Source organism: Palaemon carinicauda, chromosome 1, assembly GCF_036898095.1.
Source record: "Palaemon carinicauda isolate YSFRI2023 chromosome 1, ASM3689809v2, whole genome shotgun sequence".
NCBI classification, from domain to species: domain Eukaryota; kingdom Metazoa; phylum Arthropoda; class Malacostraca; order Decapoda; family Palaemonidae; genus Palaemon; species Palaemon carinicauda.
In genome coordinates this window covers 100,602,365-100,617,364 of record NC_090725.1, presented here as the reverse complement: position 1 = coordinate 100,617,364, position 15,000 = coordinate 100,602,365, and the positions used below count along the sequence as shown (strand labels likewise).

General features: G+C 33.8%; 1 protein-coding gene across 31 annotated transcripts in view; it reads left to right on the top strand.

The window, feature by feature from the left end:
- Positions 1 to 15,000, top strand: part of LOC137650196 (nucleolar protein dao-5-like) — a 998,067-nt gene that overhangs the window by 955,568 nt on the left and 27,499 nt on the right. For 24 of the 31 annotated variants that reach the window (XM_068383641.1, XM_068383503.1, XM_068383437.1 and 21 more), the window contains 4 exons: positions 5,813 to 5,903; positions 6,657 to 6,773; positions 9,528 to 9,608; positions 11,019 to 11,132. In XM_068383641.1, coding sequence (XP_068239742.1) covers positions 5,813 to 5,903; positions 6,657 to 6,773; positions 9,528 to 9,608; positions 11,019 to 11,132 — 403 coding nt within the window. The remainder of the gene's footprint in view (positions 1 to 5,812; positions 5,904 to 6,656; positions 6,774 to 9,527; positions 9,609 to 11,018; positions 11,133 to 15,000) is intronic. The other 7 variants (XM_068383565.1, XM_068383605.1, XM_068383529.1 and 4 more) reach the window with 3 other exon arrangements.

Sequence of the window (15,000 nt, the reverse complement as noted above, 5' to 3'; positions counted from 1 at the left end):
AATATACGTAAAGTAAGTTTTTAAACCCACCATTCAGAAAACTTTCCCAAAACAGGAGGTTTATCTGTGCCGCGAAATTTATTGTGCTATTTACCTCTTATCTTGGAGGCACTCTTGCGATTCCTGGATATTAAGTGTTTCTTCCTTACTTTATCTCTTTTTCTCTTTCGTATTCTTATCATTTCCGGATCTCGGAACACTAATCCCACTCTAACCTTTTTGGCTTCTCTTCGACGTACCTCCACTTTTTTACACCTTCAATTCTTCTTATAGTTCATGCTTTAAGCAACCAATCGTCTCAGTAGCTTCAACATATAATTCTGGAGGTATTCCCCATTAACATTAATCCCTACATTTTCCCAATCTAAATTCTTAAAAAATTCGTCTAGGCACGCTGTGGATAATATAAGAGAGATGGGGACTCAATCGGAATTTTCTTACTATTTTCGTGTAGTTTCAGAATTGCTTCAATTCTTGTATAGGTATCTTTAAGTGTTATAACATAAAATTAATCTAATCCCTGTCTTTGAAGGGTTTTCATTACTGCTGAAGTTTTGACTGAATCAAAAGCTTTCTCATGGTCTATAAACTTCATATGTAATGGTTTGTTATATTCTGTTAATTTATCAATTAGCTGGCAATTACATGGATATGGTCAGTTGCTGAATACCCACTTCTAAATCCTGGATGCTCTCTATTCGGCCTATTATGATCTTTGTAAATATTTTATATTTTATTGAGAGTTAACTTATTGGGCGATAATTTTTCAAATTTTTTATGTCACCCTTTTTGTGAATTAGTATAGTGATAAAGTGTTTCCTAGCTGTAGGTATAGAGCATTCTTGCAGACATTTTGCATAAAGTTCAGAGAGTTTTACTACCATGAAATCTCTTCCATCTATAACTAAATCAATTGTTAGGCCATCTTCTCCTTCTGCTTTGCTTCTTTTCATGCTTTCTAATGCTTTATTTACTTCATCTGCTACTTTTGGTACTGGCTTAGTGTTTCATTATTTCTATTGGAAAAATTATTTCTTATATCACTATTGTATAGACATCCTCTGCAATATTTATCAATCCATCTCTTTTGTTGATAATATATCCATTTTCATGCCTCACAGCAAACATCTGATGACGTCTTGTTCCGGATCTTCTTTTCATCAATTTGATGTTTCTTCCTTTCTTTAATGTTTCCCCAATTTTGGTCTGATTGTGCCTACGAATGTCTTGGGTTTTTAATATGTTTATTGTTTTGCATAGTTCTGCTAATTCTGTTTCGTCTCTCTTGGAATTTACCTTCATTTCCAACCTTTTCTTTATTAGGTCTTTGGTCTTTTCTGTTATTTTTCCTTGTTCTTTAGGAACTTTTCCACCTACCTCTTGTTCTGGTTCCAACACAATTTTGTTAAGTTACTGTTCATTTTTTCTTTACTTGCTTCCATTTCATCATGTAGCTGGGAGTACCTATTTTGTATTGCTAAACTAAACTTTTCAGAACTTTTTCTAGATTTTATTTTGTTTCCTAAAATTACCTTTTCAAGGTGTTCAAGATTTTAAGATCGTTTCTTTCAGCAAATTTTAAAAATAAATCTCCTCTGTCATTCCTTGAGCATACTCCAAATTTACCTACTGCTGATTCTTCTCTCTTATTTTGGCCTACTTTAGCATTGAAAAAAACCCAAAACAATTGTAAATTGAGTCTAATGTGTTTTTTTCCACTGATATCTCCAATCTTCATAAAAAGCTTTTATGTTGTTGGTGCATCCGTTTGTTTGACCATCAGTTTATACTTCTTATTTATATATTGTCCGTATCAACATAGCCTATTAACCCTTACCAAGGGTGGCTTCAGAGAATAAGGACAGTAATAACTGCAGCATATATAAAAACTTCGGCTACGAAGCAGAAATTTTTCCCAACACAAGGGCTCATCAGCAGCACAGTTAATCCTCTAAACGCGTTTACGAGTCATTCTCGCTCTTCCTTGATATTAATGACCAGTTTTCCACATTTTCTAACATTCCACTTAATTAAATATCCCTATCCCATGAGGGTGCAGTGCTGTCAGTGAACCTCATGTGCTGCACTGTAGGCATTAGCTAAAAGAGATTTATAGTGTTCTTTTGTCCACTAGTTCCAATTGCTTTAAAACCTTCTATTTTACCTTCATTCTTGCTTCCTCTCTTCCTTCTTACTGTCCAACCTCTTCTAACTTTTATCTCGTAGGGTTTAACCCAAGATGCATTTGGGCACTCAATAACCTCATAGTTCAAATCCATAAATCTCAATGCAAACATCCCTTTTCGGTTCTCCAGTCTTTCTCACTGCTGCTTTTACGAATTAGATACTTCATGATCTTATCGGCATACCTAGTTCCTTATTATATGAGAGAGAGAGAGAGAGAGAGAGAGAGAGAGAGAGAGAGAGAGAGAGAGATTAATGATCCTGATAATTGTGTACTCCATGGGTTTAGAATTAGATAACATATTCATAAGAATGAATTTGTCTGTAATATCTGCATTAGCGAAGGACTCACGTGGATAGTTTTTATATATATTAGTTGAAAGATTTCTTATTCTTTATTATATGTAGATTTTTTTATACAATATATGATGACTCGCATTTTCAAGAGAAAGGGGTATTCTGTGAGTGCCGTGTGTCTGAATGTCCTTACAGTATTAAATTTCATTTTAATGTTATTAAGCAAGGCACTTCTAATACCCTCTATTCACACTTTGTCAATAGAATTGCGTTTCATTAGCATTCTTAGATGTCTAGAATTAATTATGCCTCTTGGCCTCATATATATATATATATATATATATATATATATATATATATATATATATATATGTATGTATGTATGTATGTATGTATATGCGTGTGTATGACTGCCTGTGTTTGTGCGTATGTACATACATAATTTCTTGCACTCTTAATTTTCTGAAAACTCCCAAATGGCCGGTCAGGGAGAGAGTGCAAATCGGTACTCTGCTCTCAAATTGAAGCAAATCAGAGAAGCGAGTTATTGAATTATGGTTTTGAATGTACATACGTGTGAATCGGAAGATTAAGAATGTAAGATGAGGATTTAGTGCATCAGAATAAACTAGAGGGCTGTTCGAAATTGTCTAGAGAGACGTGATAGATGTAGGCAATGGAAAGGGAGGAATGATATGTTGCCGAGACCCCTGATAGGTTACGTTAGGTTAAATATGGAGTACATACGTGTTAGAACAATTTCAAAATTAGTAGAATTATAATCAATATTGAAATTATTATTAGTATTATTATAAAATTGATTAAGATTTATAGAAGTATAACAATGATTAAAGTTATTATTATTGAAATTACTAAAATTATTATTCTTATAAGAATTATATAATTTTATTTTATCAGAATGGAATTTTGCATGGAAAATTGTTAACATTGAGAATGCGTTTGCTCGTAAAATAGGAAACAGAATGCGAGGGAAAATAAATTTTCTGGGGAAGTCTTGAATCTCTTTTATGCTTGATTCTGGTCGGTAGTTTCGTAGGGTGAATCAAGTGTGTAAAGGTACAGTGTTAAGGGAAAATTCGTGTAAATTTTTAAAGAAGGTTTTGGGTTCCTTTGTGTGTGTTTTTTAGTGTGTTTACATTATATTTGGTGAACAGAATGTATTGAAACCTGACATTATTAGTACGGTGTATTCTTGAGATTATTGATTTTTGGGAAAAGTTGCCAGAGATGAGATTGTTTCCAAAGCAGAAAATTATAAACTTTCAGTGTATTTTTCCATTTATTTACATTAATTGAGAAGTGTCATTTAATGAATATATTGTATGTATGATCTTTTTTGTTCTTCCATACCTGAGGTATTTTGACAAAATAGACCTCAAAATCTTAAGATTTAAGTAGTTTAAAGGTTTCATATTTGGGTAGCTTTAGAGAAAGTATGTCATCCACAGAGTATTCCTCTAGATTTCGTGTATGTAATGAGCAAAAGGAAGATCAAGGTGATAGTTGTGCAATTGGGGGGCTAAATCAAACAATTTTTGTGGATAAAATTCTAAATATAGAGGAAGGTGAGTAAAATAATATTTTCAAACTTGAAGGTTAAAATTGAAAGAACGCATGAGGTGTTTGGTAGATTGTTGAATAAAGTCACTGGGTGAGCAGAGAAACCAAACAACATAGAACTAGTGAGAAAAGGAAGATTGGATGTCAAAACACTTAATTCGCAAATAGACCTCTAAATATCAGAGTTAGTGGAGTTTGTTGTCTAGAGGGAAAGCTGTCCTGCATCAGTTAAGTTAGAATTGAAGGGTTGCTAAATTGATAGGTTAGAATCTGTAAAAGTGTCGGTTAGTATGTTAAATTATGAAGATACCTGTGTAATTAGTCTGGATTATAAATGAAATGTTGTAATATAGTGGTGATTGGGTGGTTGAATTTTACAGATCAGTGTTTGAAAGATATGTCAGAATTAGAGAAGCATTCAATACGAGAGGGTGAGAGGAATAATAGTAAATGTGATAAAAAAAAAAATTATGACTCATAGAACCGTAGTACTACTTGGTACAACAGGGAATGTGTATGGTAAGGGAAGGTTGGACAGGAGAAGAATAGTAAATGGGGATTTAGACAAAGGAGATATTCTGTAAATCAAATGTTTATTATAAAACAGCTATGTAAAGAGAGAAAAATAGATCAAACAATATTAGAAAGGAAGGAATCATGTTGTTTGCAAATCACTTATAAGAAAATGTGAATATCTGTGAAGGATGAAGTTTGAATGTATAAAGTTATTGTCGAGTCAAATTATTTTACAGGTAGGTGCATTATTAATGTTAAATGTGAATGATAGTGAAATTGTGGCAGCTGATAATTTGAATGGTTTGTGTAGTATTTGTGGTGTATGAATTCAAGTGGTGGGAAATGCAAAAGTACATAGATATGAATAAAACACTAACATGTTGAAAGTATAGATCAAATTGTATTTATGAATAATTCGTGTGAGAAGAATGGTGGTTGGTTGTAAGAATTTGTAATTTGGAGAAAGCCGGAGAGGGTGGCCTAGAAAAAGCTGGATAGATTGCGTGGAAGAAAGTGTGCATAATAAAGGCCTTCTGGGTTTGTATTTGAAGTGGCGTATTTTGTGGAAGTTTTCCGCAATAAGTGTTCATCCACTATTCATACATTGAAGTATAGAAGTCACTCATTGTTATAATGAAGTTTACTATAACTATTGGTGACTTTTATTCTTCAATTTGTGAATAGTGGATGAACAAAAAGCGGCTTGGTATAAAGAAATATATACAGTATATGTCTTTGTAAAAAAAAGAGTGAGAGCTTTAATAGAATGCCCAGAAAGTATCCTGTCTTATCGTCCTGCATTTTCTTCCTTGAGAAATTGATTTCGGGTTATTTTATATTCATTTTGACTGGATACTGAGACACACTTTCCGTCCTTTGAAGCTTAGTTTTACCATACTTCGACTTGAATAGAGTTTACATAATAATTAGTCGATCCAAAATATTTTTTGATGAAATGATAAAGCCTGAACCTTCTATTAAATAGATTATCATATTCGTGATATTTATAATAGTTTCCCGACCATTTGTCAAATAGTTTTGGTGGAATGAATTTGAGAATGCTTTGCATAACAAGGACGCTTTACACAGAAGTTTTGATTCTTGATCCTTAACTGTAGTTATTAAAGAACCGTTGGCCAGCTCTGTAAGAGTCGAGTTTAACACATTGGGTTGGTTAATCTCCTCCTTTTGATAAAAGAAAAATAATAATCAAGGACCGTTATCTACTCTTCAGACGCAGAAGACTCCAGCTGATAAAACCGACTTGAGGAGCTCAAAGGACTCGACCCCTCGACACCACTACGAGCGCACTACAGGAGCCGCAGGTGGGATCCCCAACCCTTTCCCTTCCTCCAAATGTCCCTGGAGGGTCCCTTCCAATCCCTTTAGACCCTATGACGTTCCCTCACCTCTGTTGTCGGAACTTTCAGCAGGCGGGTCCCTAGTTTGATTTCACTTTTGATTTAAATTTCCTCACTTTCGTTTTTTACCTTTGACAGGTCTTTGATGCGATAATTAACCCTTGACCACGTTCACGTTCTTTCTATTCCTCCTAGAGCATCCTAAATCAGTTCGAATAAAATTTTACGACAACTTTAATGGAAGCAGAGAACTCTATAGACTCAGTTTGGTGTAAATAAGTACTATAGCTGTACTTGATGTCCTTTTGAATTGGGCTAGTCATTTATTCGTAGCATGGAGTGCATGGAACGTTCACAGTGAATTTGTGTTTAAAATTAACCCTTATGTTTATGTTTTTTTATAGAAAAAACATGAATTTACAGTGGATCTTTCTAAAGGCTTTATATGTTTTGCCCTCTTAAAACTCAGGTAAACGTGCTCTTATATTATAGACTGAAGTAGATGAGTAAAATATAAACTAAACTTCTAATTGGATCCAATCTGTAAAGGCATGCCTTTTCATCATTGATTTATTGAAGTGCTAATTTTTTCACCATATGATTTTATAACCTGTTTCTTGAGTTATTTTATTCGTTGTTTTACTTTTTTGTCTTGAGTTAGTCCTTCCTTCCTGTCTTGTGTTAGTTTGACCGTTTTTCTGTGTATTGTGGTCTCAGAGGACGGTCTCTTGATCACTTCGCCGTCAAGGGACAGGATTGAACCAATCGTACCAGAAGATTGGTCTTCACGCCGCTCTTCTCGCAGGACTCCACCAATCACAAGCCCAATGAAAGGTACGGTAACGTTGATCCGTTTTCTATTGTTCCGTTTTCTATTTTTGATTATTCCGTTTTCTAATTTTATTTATGATACCTCTTCAACCAGCAACTGTTTACTTTGGTTTTTATTTTATTTTATCATTTATTATATTTTATTTAGCTTTTGAGGGTTTTTTATATTGGCAGTGTTGACTGTAAAAGCTTATTTCTATTAAATTAGCCGAACTGAGGGAAGATTTTTCATTTGTTCTCTTGAATATCTTGGAGACGCCTCGATATATCAGTGTTATTTGGTTTCTTAAAGCCAGAAACTAAAAACTAATTTTTAGGTTATTGAAATAGTTACATAAATATGGTTATACACTCTATATATATATATATATATATATATATATATATATATATATATATATATATATATATATATATATATACAGTATGATAATTTTCCATTAACATACCTGACTTTAATATATGTTAATATCTAATATCAACCACAAATGGCACATAGTATTGAAGTCAGTCTTGGGAATATATATCCACTGATAACTTATATGGTGAATACTTTTGGCTGGGCAAGGACACGAACCTACGCCACTAGGTTGAGGATTATTTCGACTTTGGAGCCATATGTTCGAGTCCTTCTTGGCCAAAAGGATTTATCATAAAAGAATTTTAATGGGATTCATACTCCCAAGATTGAATTTGATATTAAATCCAATTTACACACACACACACACACACACACACACACCCTACCCTTGTCGCCATATCTTTGGTTCTTTATCCTTCTCTGTCGAGAGAATTATTTGTATGAAATTTATTTTTCTTCAAAACTTCAGAAAATTTGGTTTCCCTTAAATGTCTTATATCCCATTCATGTGAAAATATAGATGTGAGACAAATCCCTCATTTAAAAGGAAAATATCTTAAAAGAAAATCCTTTATAAATGTATTCTTCCTTCAAGTTCCAGTTAATGTTTGTGACTTATTTTATTGCTGTGTCGAATCTTTTCGTTGTCTTGGGAAAAAAAAGTCATGTGTTCATTCACGTAGTGAGGAAATATAGCTTTTGTTTGCTAATGGAAGGTCAGAAACGATTGGGATCTTCAATTTTGGCCAAATGCTTGCGCTACAGGATACGTCAAGGTCAGTGTCATCAGGCGTTTGATTTGTAATAGGAGATTGTGTGCATATCTGACAGCCCTGTAACCGTAATCAGAAGCATTCTCTGCTTCCAAAAAAAAAATAGGAAAATGATTCATTAAATTGCATTGCAGCTGCCTTGCAGAATGTAATTGTTTCTGGAAGTTTATACAGGTGTTCAGAAGGGATGTTTTGATGCTGTTCCGTTTACGTAAGACAATATATTGAACTTCATGAATATATTGTTGGTTCATCTATGATTCTCAACGCCATGATGGTTGCGTGGAAGAGGAATCTATATCTAGAGTTTATCATAAAGTATTGTAACTTATTTGAAAATAGTGACAAATTCATGAAAAAGTAATGAAAATTTTTCCAGGGCCTACCTCGGTATTCGGTCATTATTTCTCTCATTTAGAAGCCGAGAACAATTGGTTAGCATCAGAACATTCCACTGCTTGAATCCTGACATGTCTTGCTGAAAAAAGAAAACATATATTGCTTGGATTTACGTCCTTCTGTGTGTTGCGACTTGTAAATGTATTTTGGTAAAAAATAAGAAGTATTTTACTTCTATTACTATCTTTATGCTCGATGTTCAAAGGATAATAATATCTTACCTTTACCTGTAAGCTTTCAATCGGCTTAAGGCATGACTTGAATGTTGCATTGTCTCTTCCAGGTAGTGCAAAGGTAAAAAAAAATGGGAAACTTATTTCCATTTTAAATTGAAATAATCAATCTATGAGGCATAATGCTTTATCTAAATTTAAGTTCTTATATTGTTTAGATCATTGGAATTTGGAGAAATACTTGAATCACAAACCCAAACTCAAATTTGATTATTTTATTATGATTGTTGCATATTTTTAATGATCTTTCTCCTAATTTTGTGAAATGTTTTTACTGAATAGTGTTCGATTAGTTCATCTTCCAAAATCTTGGTGTATATCATGCTAAACCCTTTGCTTTATGATGATATTGATGAAATTTTAGACCTAAAACTATTTTTTCATATAGTGATAGACCTAGTGATAGTATTTCCCAGTTTTGTTAATTGCTGTACCGATTTTATTTTTAGAAAGAGAGGGAAGCTTTTGTGATAGTCACAATTGCTTCTCTCTATTGTATGCTAAGCGATGTGTTTGCTTTTACTTCCATGGCCGAAAACTGCTAAAACCCAAATACCTCTTCCTAATGTCCTTTCAATGGCTTATCGTCTGTTTTCCTTGATTCAAATAGTTGTGTAGATATCATGGAGTAATCTCTTTTGGTCTACACTAGTTTGGTAAGCAACATAAATATTTATTTACAAATAAAAACATGATTTAGAAAGATTAAGAATAAGCTCAAATCTAAATTAAATATAAAATTTTATTACGGTCCTCTTAAACTTTCACCCATTTCCTAATGGAGTCGCTTTAAATGCAGATTGCTTAAATACCATGATTAAAATGGGATGTAGAATGACTATTTAAGCCATTCACCGACTTTAACCTCTGTATTTAGTCCTTGAACCCCCCTCCCCCCACCAACCTCCTGCACAGCCTGGTAGGGAAAAAGTGAAAGACTGGAAGAGTGAACGAATCCTTTGGCCTTGCATGTTCTGCCCCTGTGTTTCAGATGGCCCGAGCAGACGAAGATCGAACAGAGCCTCTTCCGCAGCCAGACCTCCCCCACCCAAGGACTGTAGGTCCTCTGTAGGTACGGCCCTGCTTTTCCAGGTTCCTTTTAAAGGCTTTGTTGGCATATCTGGCACTGGAGTGTGCCGAATTCTCTTCTCTTACACACACACTCTTATGTGGTATATTGGATTATTTGTGGCATTAGAGTAATTGATCAAATTTCGAAAGACCGATTTCTCCTTTAAAAAAAAAAAAAAAAAAAAAAAAAGCACTTCAGTAGCGTACGTTGATTAAAAATTGATTCAACTCTCAAAGTAACCTTGTTAAATTTATCATGTTATTTCAATATAACAGTCATCGCTGGAACACTTCTACTGGCGTAGCGAGTACGCTTCAACTGGCCATAGCCTTTAAAGAGGATTCATTTATTTCTTAATCTTTCCTTATCCGAAAAAGCTGTGTTTCTATGATAATACTCGTAAATCGTAGTACTTATTTCAGTTGTAGTTTCATTGGCCATACGAAGTAGCTCTTCAAAATTAATATAAGAAAAAAGTAGAAATTTAGCTAAAGATTACTTTGTCCTGTGTTTTTACATTAGCTCAAAGCTTAGAGCTCTTCTCAGTTGATACAGCAATGCAGCTTTTCCTTAGATTCATCCCTCCCTTCTGTTTGCCCACTAGTGATTCACAAGGTTTCTTGCAACTTCGACAAAGGTACAGTATTTTATGTTTCCAAGCAGACAATCACTTGTTCTTATTTACTGCCTTGCATGACGTTTCATTAAACTGAGAATCGCAGTCTGTTCCTTCTTTATGCCTCTTTTGGTTCCCCTTATTTTATCTATTTTGAAATAATTTCATTCCCATAAGTCAGAAAAAAAGTTATCTAGTGATATTTGATGATGATATCTGTCTTATATGATATAATTTGTCAAAATGTCCTTCTCTAATGTGCTCCTTATTCATTATTTAGAAATTCAGTGTTATAGATCAACTTTGTGTCTTTTGAGAGAATTGTGGTTTTGTTACAGTTGGTTAGCAATAAAAAAATTTTGTAAACTTTGCATATATAATATGCACAGTAAACTAGGTTATACTATTACCCCTGTCTTATGCATGCTTTTACTATTCACTGATACACAAAGTATATAAATGCACTTGTTCAAAAAATTGTAACTAGCACTTAATACACTTGCAAAGATTCCCAGTATAACTAGCTTAAGTTGCCTACCCAACCAGATAGTATGCATACCCACAGAAAGTAATGCTTTGCAATCAACCCCCTGAGAATCAGTCTAGGTAACACTTCCCATTCCAGCTGTGTCTGACTGGGACAAATGCTTAAAAAGAAGCATTTCAAAATAGCAACAGCCATTGGATGGTATTTACATAGTGACTGGAGATGCCAACAGTGTTTTGGAGCATTTCTTAATAATCGTAAGAATCAACCGATAGGAATGTCTGACCATACCAACTTGCTTTCGCAGGAGGTCGATCTATAAGCGTTGGCCCTGAGAACCGTTCACCCAAACGGACTTCCCGCCCTCCTTCCAGCCACACTGCAGCGCCTGCCGCTAAGCCAGAGAGGCGACCTAGGCCAAGTAAGTAAAGGAAGTAAAAGTGAATGAATTAAAGATGGGTTAAGTAATATGTAGCCTACTTTTAGTACTGTCAGTTGTAATTTCAACATATATTCTGATTCTTCTGTCAGGGCAATGGCCTGAAGGAACTCTCATCAAATTACCTAGTCCCTGAATTATGTTTCACTCTCATTCATCCTTTATTTTTCTCCCTATATATTTTGTCTTGGTTCAGTTTCCTCGCTAACCAGTAAATTTCGGTCACCAAATTGATTAATTTTCCGAGCTTTTCATAAATTAACCCTCCTTTCTGTTCAATAGGATAATGATTGTGGAAGTGCAATCAGTGTGTGTAGTATCATCAAAACATTTAGGTCCAGTTCCTTACTGGTTTCCATAGTGGAAATGACATTAAAACAACCGTTGATAATGCTGAGAATATTTTTAAAATCTTTAATGAACTTCTAAAAGGAAGCAAGGGACATTGGAACTTGTTTTTTTAGGTAGGCGCGCCTTTTACATAAAGACATACATATGCATATATATATATATATATATATATATATATATATATATATATATATATATATATATATATAATAATAATAATAATAAATTTGGATGCTTGATAGATTCATCTACATGGTAAATGAAACAGGCTGAGTAGCAGGTGAACATGTGTTGGAACTCGTAGATAGGATCCAGTGGTTTATTATAGTTTGTGCTCTACCTTTAGGTATATTTTCATGTAAACTTAATTAAAAGTTTTCTCTTCACCTGCTGTGATGAGAGGAGTATTGTTCTTATCTTTTAAAATTTTACATAATGAAAATTTAACTTTCCTCTGCTGATTGTTCTATTAATCAGTTGGAGCTACATGCACTTTTTTTACAGGGGCTGGATCTTGGTTTAACTTTTACAGATCATTTATTCCTTTTTGCTCCCAGCAAAGATTATTTCAGGGAACTATGAGTCTTGGTTTACTGAACCACCACGAAATTTCCTTTGTGAGACACATGAATAACTTAAATAGATTTGAGTCTTGAGCGTTTAGCTGATCTTAATACACGAGGTAGCCTAGTTTTTCTACGTTTGGTTTTAAAAAGGTATTGGGTTAGTCTTAAAACTTTCTGGATAATTCTTCGGGAAAAGATTTCGTTATACCCTAGTATGTTAATAGGGGCAATAATCTCAAAATTGTCACTATAATATAATTTTTAATAATAGAAACTTTCCAAGAAAATTGATATTTTGACATGACAAACTAGCTACGTATTAAGAGTGGGAAATCTGGCACTGTCAAAATTATGTTCATTCATATATCACCTTGGAAAAAAATCGTATGTATATATTTTAATTTGCCTTCCAGCGAAGATTGTTTCAACTCCATGGTAGTGTGTAAAGTCCCCTTTATGTTTATTTTTTAGAAGAATTTCTATAACCGTGCACTGTAGAGTGATACCATTACATTAAAAAAATAAACATCAATAACTAAATACAAGATAGAGGAATTGTCATTGAGTTAGTGTAACTAAGAGAGTCTAGGTGAAAAACTTAAGATTTTTTTCGGGAATGACATTCATTCACCATATTTCCTTTTCCTAACTCGGCAAGTGAAGGAATGAACATTACTCGGAGGGGAACACGGCTTTTGTTTTGTTAACAGGAAGGACATTGTGATTTTCATCTTTATAATGGCACAATACTAAATTTGGTAGTATCTCGAACAGTCACAATTTAACAATCAAATCTTTTATCAGAGAAATAAGAATTAAAGCCAAGTGTATGTGATAAATTTGAATTTCTATGGAATATTATCCCTTTAGAAGTATTAAAAGCATTATCATGAACATATGATTTATGAAAAACAGCATGACAAAAACAATAAGATAGGACTAGGGAAATGGCGTAATTACATCACTTACGGCTCCTCAGAGAGTTCACATTTTTCTGTCTCGTTTTAGTACCGTTAAAGTAATATATGTTCATTGTTGTGAGGCTTTGTGTGAATGGTTTTGGGACTTCCAGCAGATGCTGCCTCATTAACTGTGACACTTCATCACAGGTAACAGAGGCACTGGTGAGTTGTCCATTTTATTGACTAGTGTCTGTCGGTATTCGGAATGCTCTGTGTGCCATTAATGTGTTATAGTTGGTGTCGTGGGGGAAACCATGTGCGTGGAAACAAATTCCTAACTAGATCTCTTGCTTCATCATTTAACACTTCCTCTCTACTTAATACCCTTACTCTTCCACATGGTTGGTGGTATAAAGAATACGATTAAATAGGTTAATAATGTTCACATCTATCTAAAAGATTAGACCTGTTATTATTTTGAAACACTGGTGGAATGATTATCATCTCTTTCAAGTATTGTCTCTTCCTGTGTCTCACTAAACATTTTTTCTTAAATAAATATATCTGAAGAATTCAGTATTTCCTTTATAATCATCAGGTTTAATTGGAAGAAATTCCTTTCAAATATTGCTCTACTGATTCATGTTTACTTCAATGTTACCTTAAAGACTTACCTTTCTATTTTCTTGGAAGTATTTTAATAACTATAGAGACTGATCTTTAATACTGTTTTATTTGGTAATACGTGTTTAAATTGAATCAAAATTATATTGTTTTGTGAAAAGCGATATTGTCAGATAAGGTTATTATGGAATTGGGTGCATTTGAACAAATAATTTCTGTGGTGTTACTTTAGAATTATACCAATTCAGTCCGATCCCTGAATTTTATTTTTTTATTTTCATACTTCGTGTTCTTTTCGAATTCCAATTATAGTAGCCCATGGATTAAGATAAAGTAATACCAAACAAAAAACCAACTTACTTTTCAGAAGCTCAACGGTTGATACCCCCTTTGTTAAAAGATGAGATTTTTTTGTTCCCTGAGGAACAGATAATACTGTTGGAAGAGTAAGTCTAGGTTCTTTTAGATTTCCTGTTGGTCTTCATTCTACTCTACATTTCCTTTACATCATCACATGATACCTAATCAAGTATGCTATATTGATAACGGTGTGGCCGTTATTCCCGATATTTAAAACTATACCAGCCATTTGCCTTCCTTTTCCCCACTTCCCATTTCCTTCCATCTTGACTGGCTTCTCTTTCAGAAAAGATGATTTTTATGCTCCTTTATTCAAAGCCTTTTCTGTTCTCTAAATTGCCCTCTAAATATAATGTGACAGTCTAAACTATTGGCTAAACCTGATCGCAATACTGAAAGGAGCGACCAAACTATCAAAAGATGACCTTTGGTAAGAAAGCTCATCAAGACGTTTTTTTGTAGTCTAGGCAACCTCACCACGGCCATAATTAGTAGGTATACGAAATTTATTTATACAGTACTTCTGTATCTCAGGCAAGTAGGGAAGTCTTATAGGGGGTGTTAATAGCTTTAGTCTTGGGATGATTAGTATTCATAATGTGCATTTGTAATAAGAATACATGCCATGGTTCATCCAAACAGCTTCAAGTGGCTGAGGATCGGATTAGTTAAGTACTTGATGTAGACGTAGATGGAAGGAGTGCATTATCAGTAGACATATTGATAGTATGTACATGATGATTACTTATTAGTAAAGTGTTAGAATATCTAGTTAATATAAGAATGCTTTAGCGTTAAGATTGTAAAATTGATATTGATAAGATTAATTTAAGGTTTAGTTTGTTGAATGAAATATTAGATTGCCCATTATCATAGCTCTAATAATGGGGATGATACTAATAGTAATTCCTAGTTTCACTGGGGCTCTTAATCTTCTTGTAATGCAACAAAGCCTTTCTCTTATCTCACAGAAAAGCACAAGAAGCTTGCGGATAATTGTCTGGATAACGTTCATGCATATTATCATTTCAATATGTTCTGTTAAAT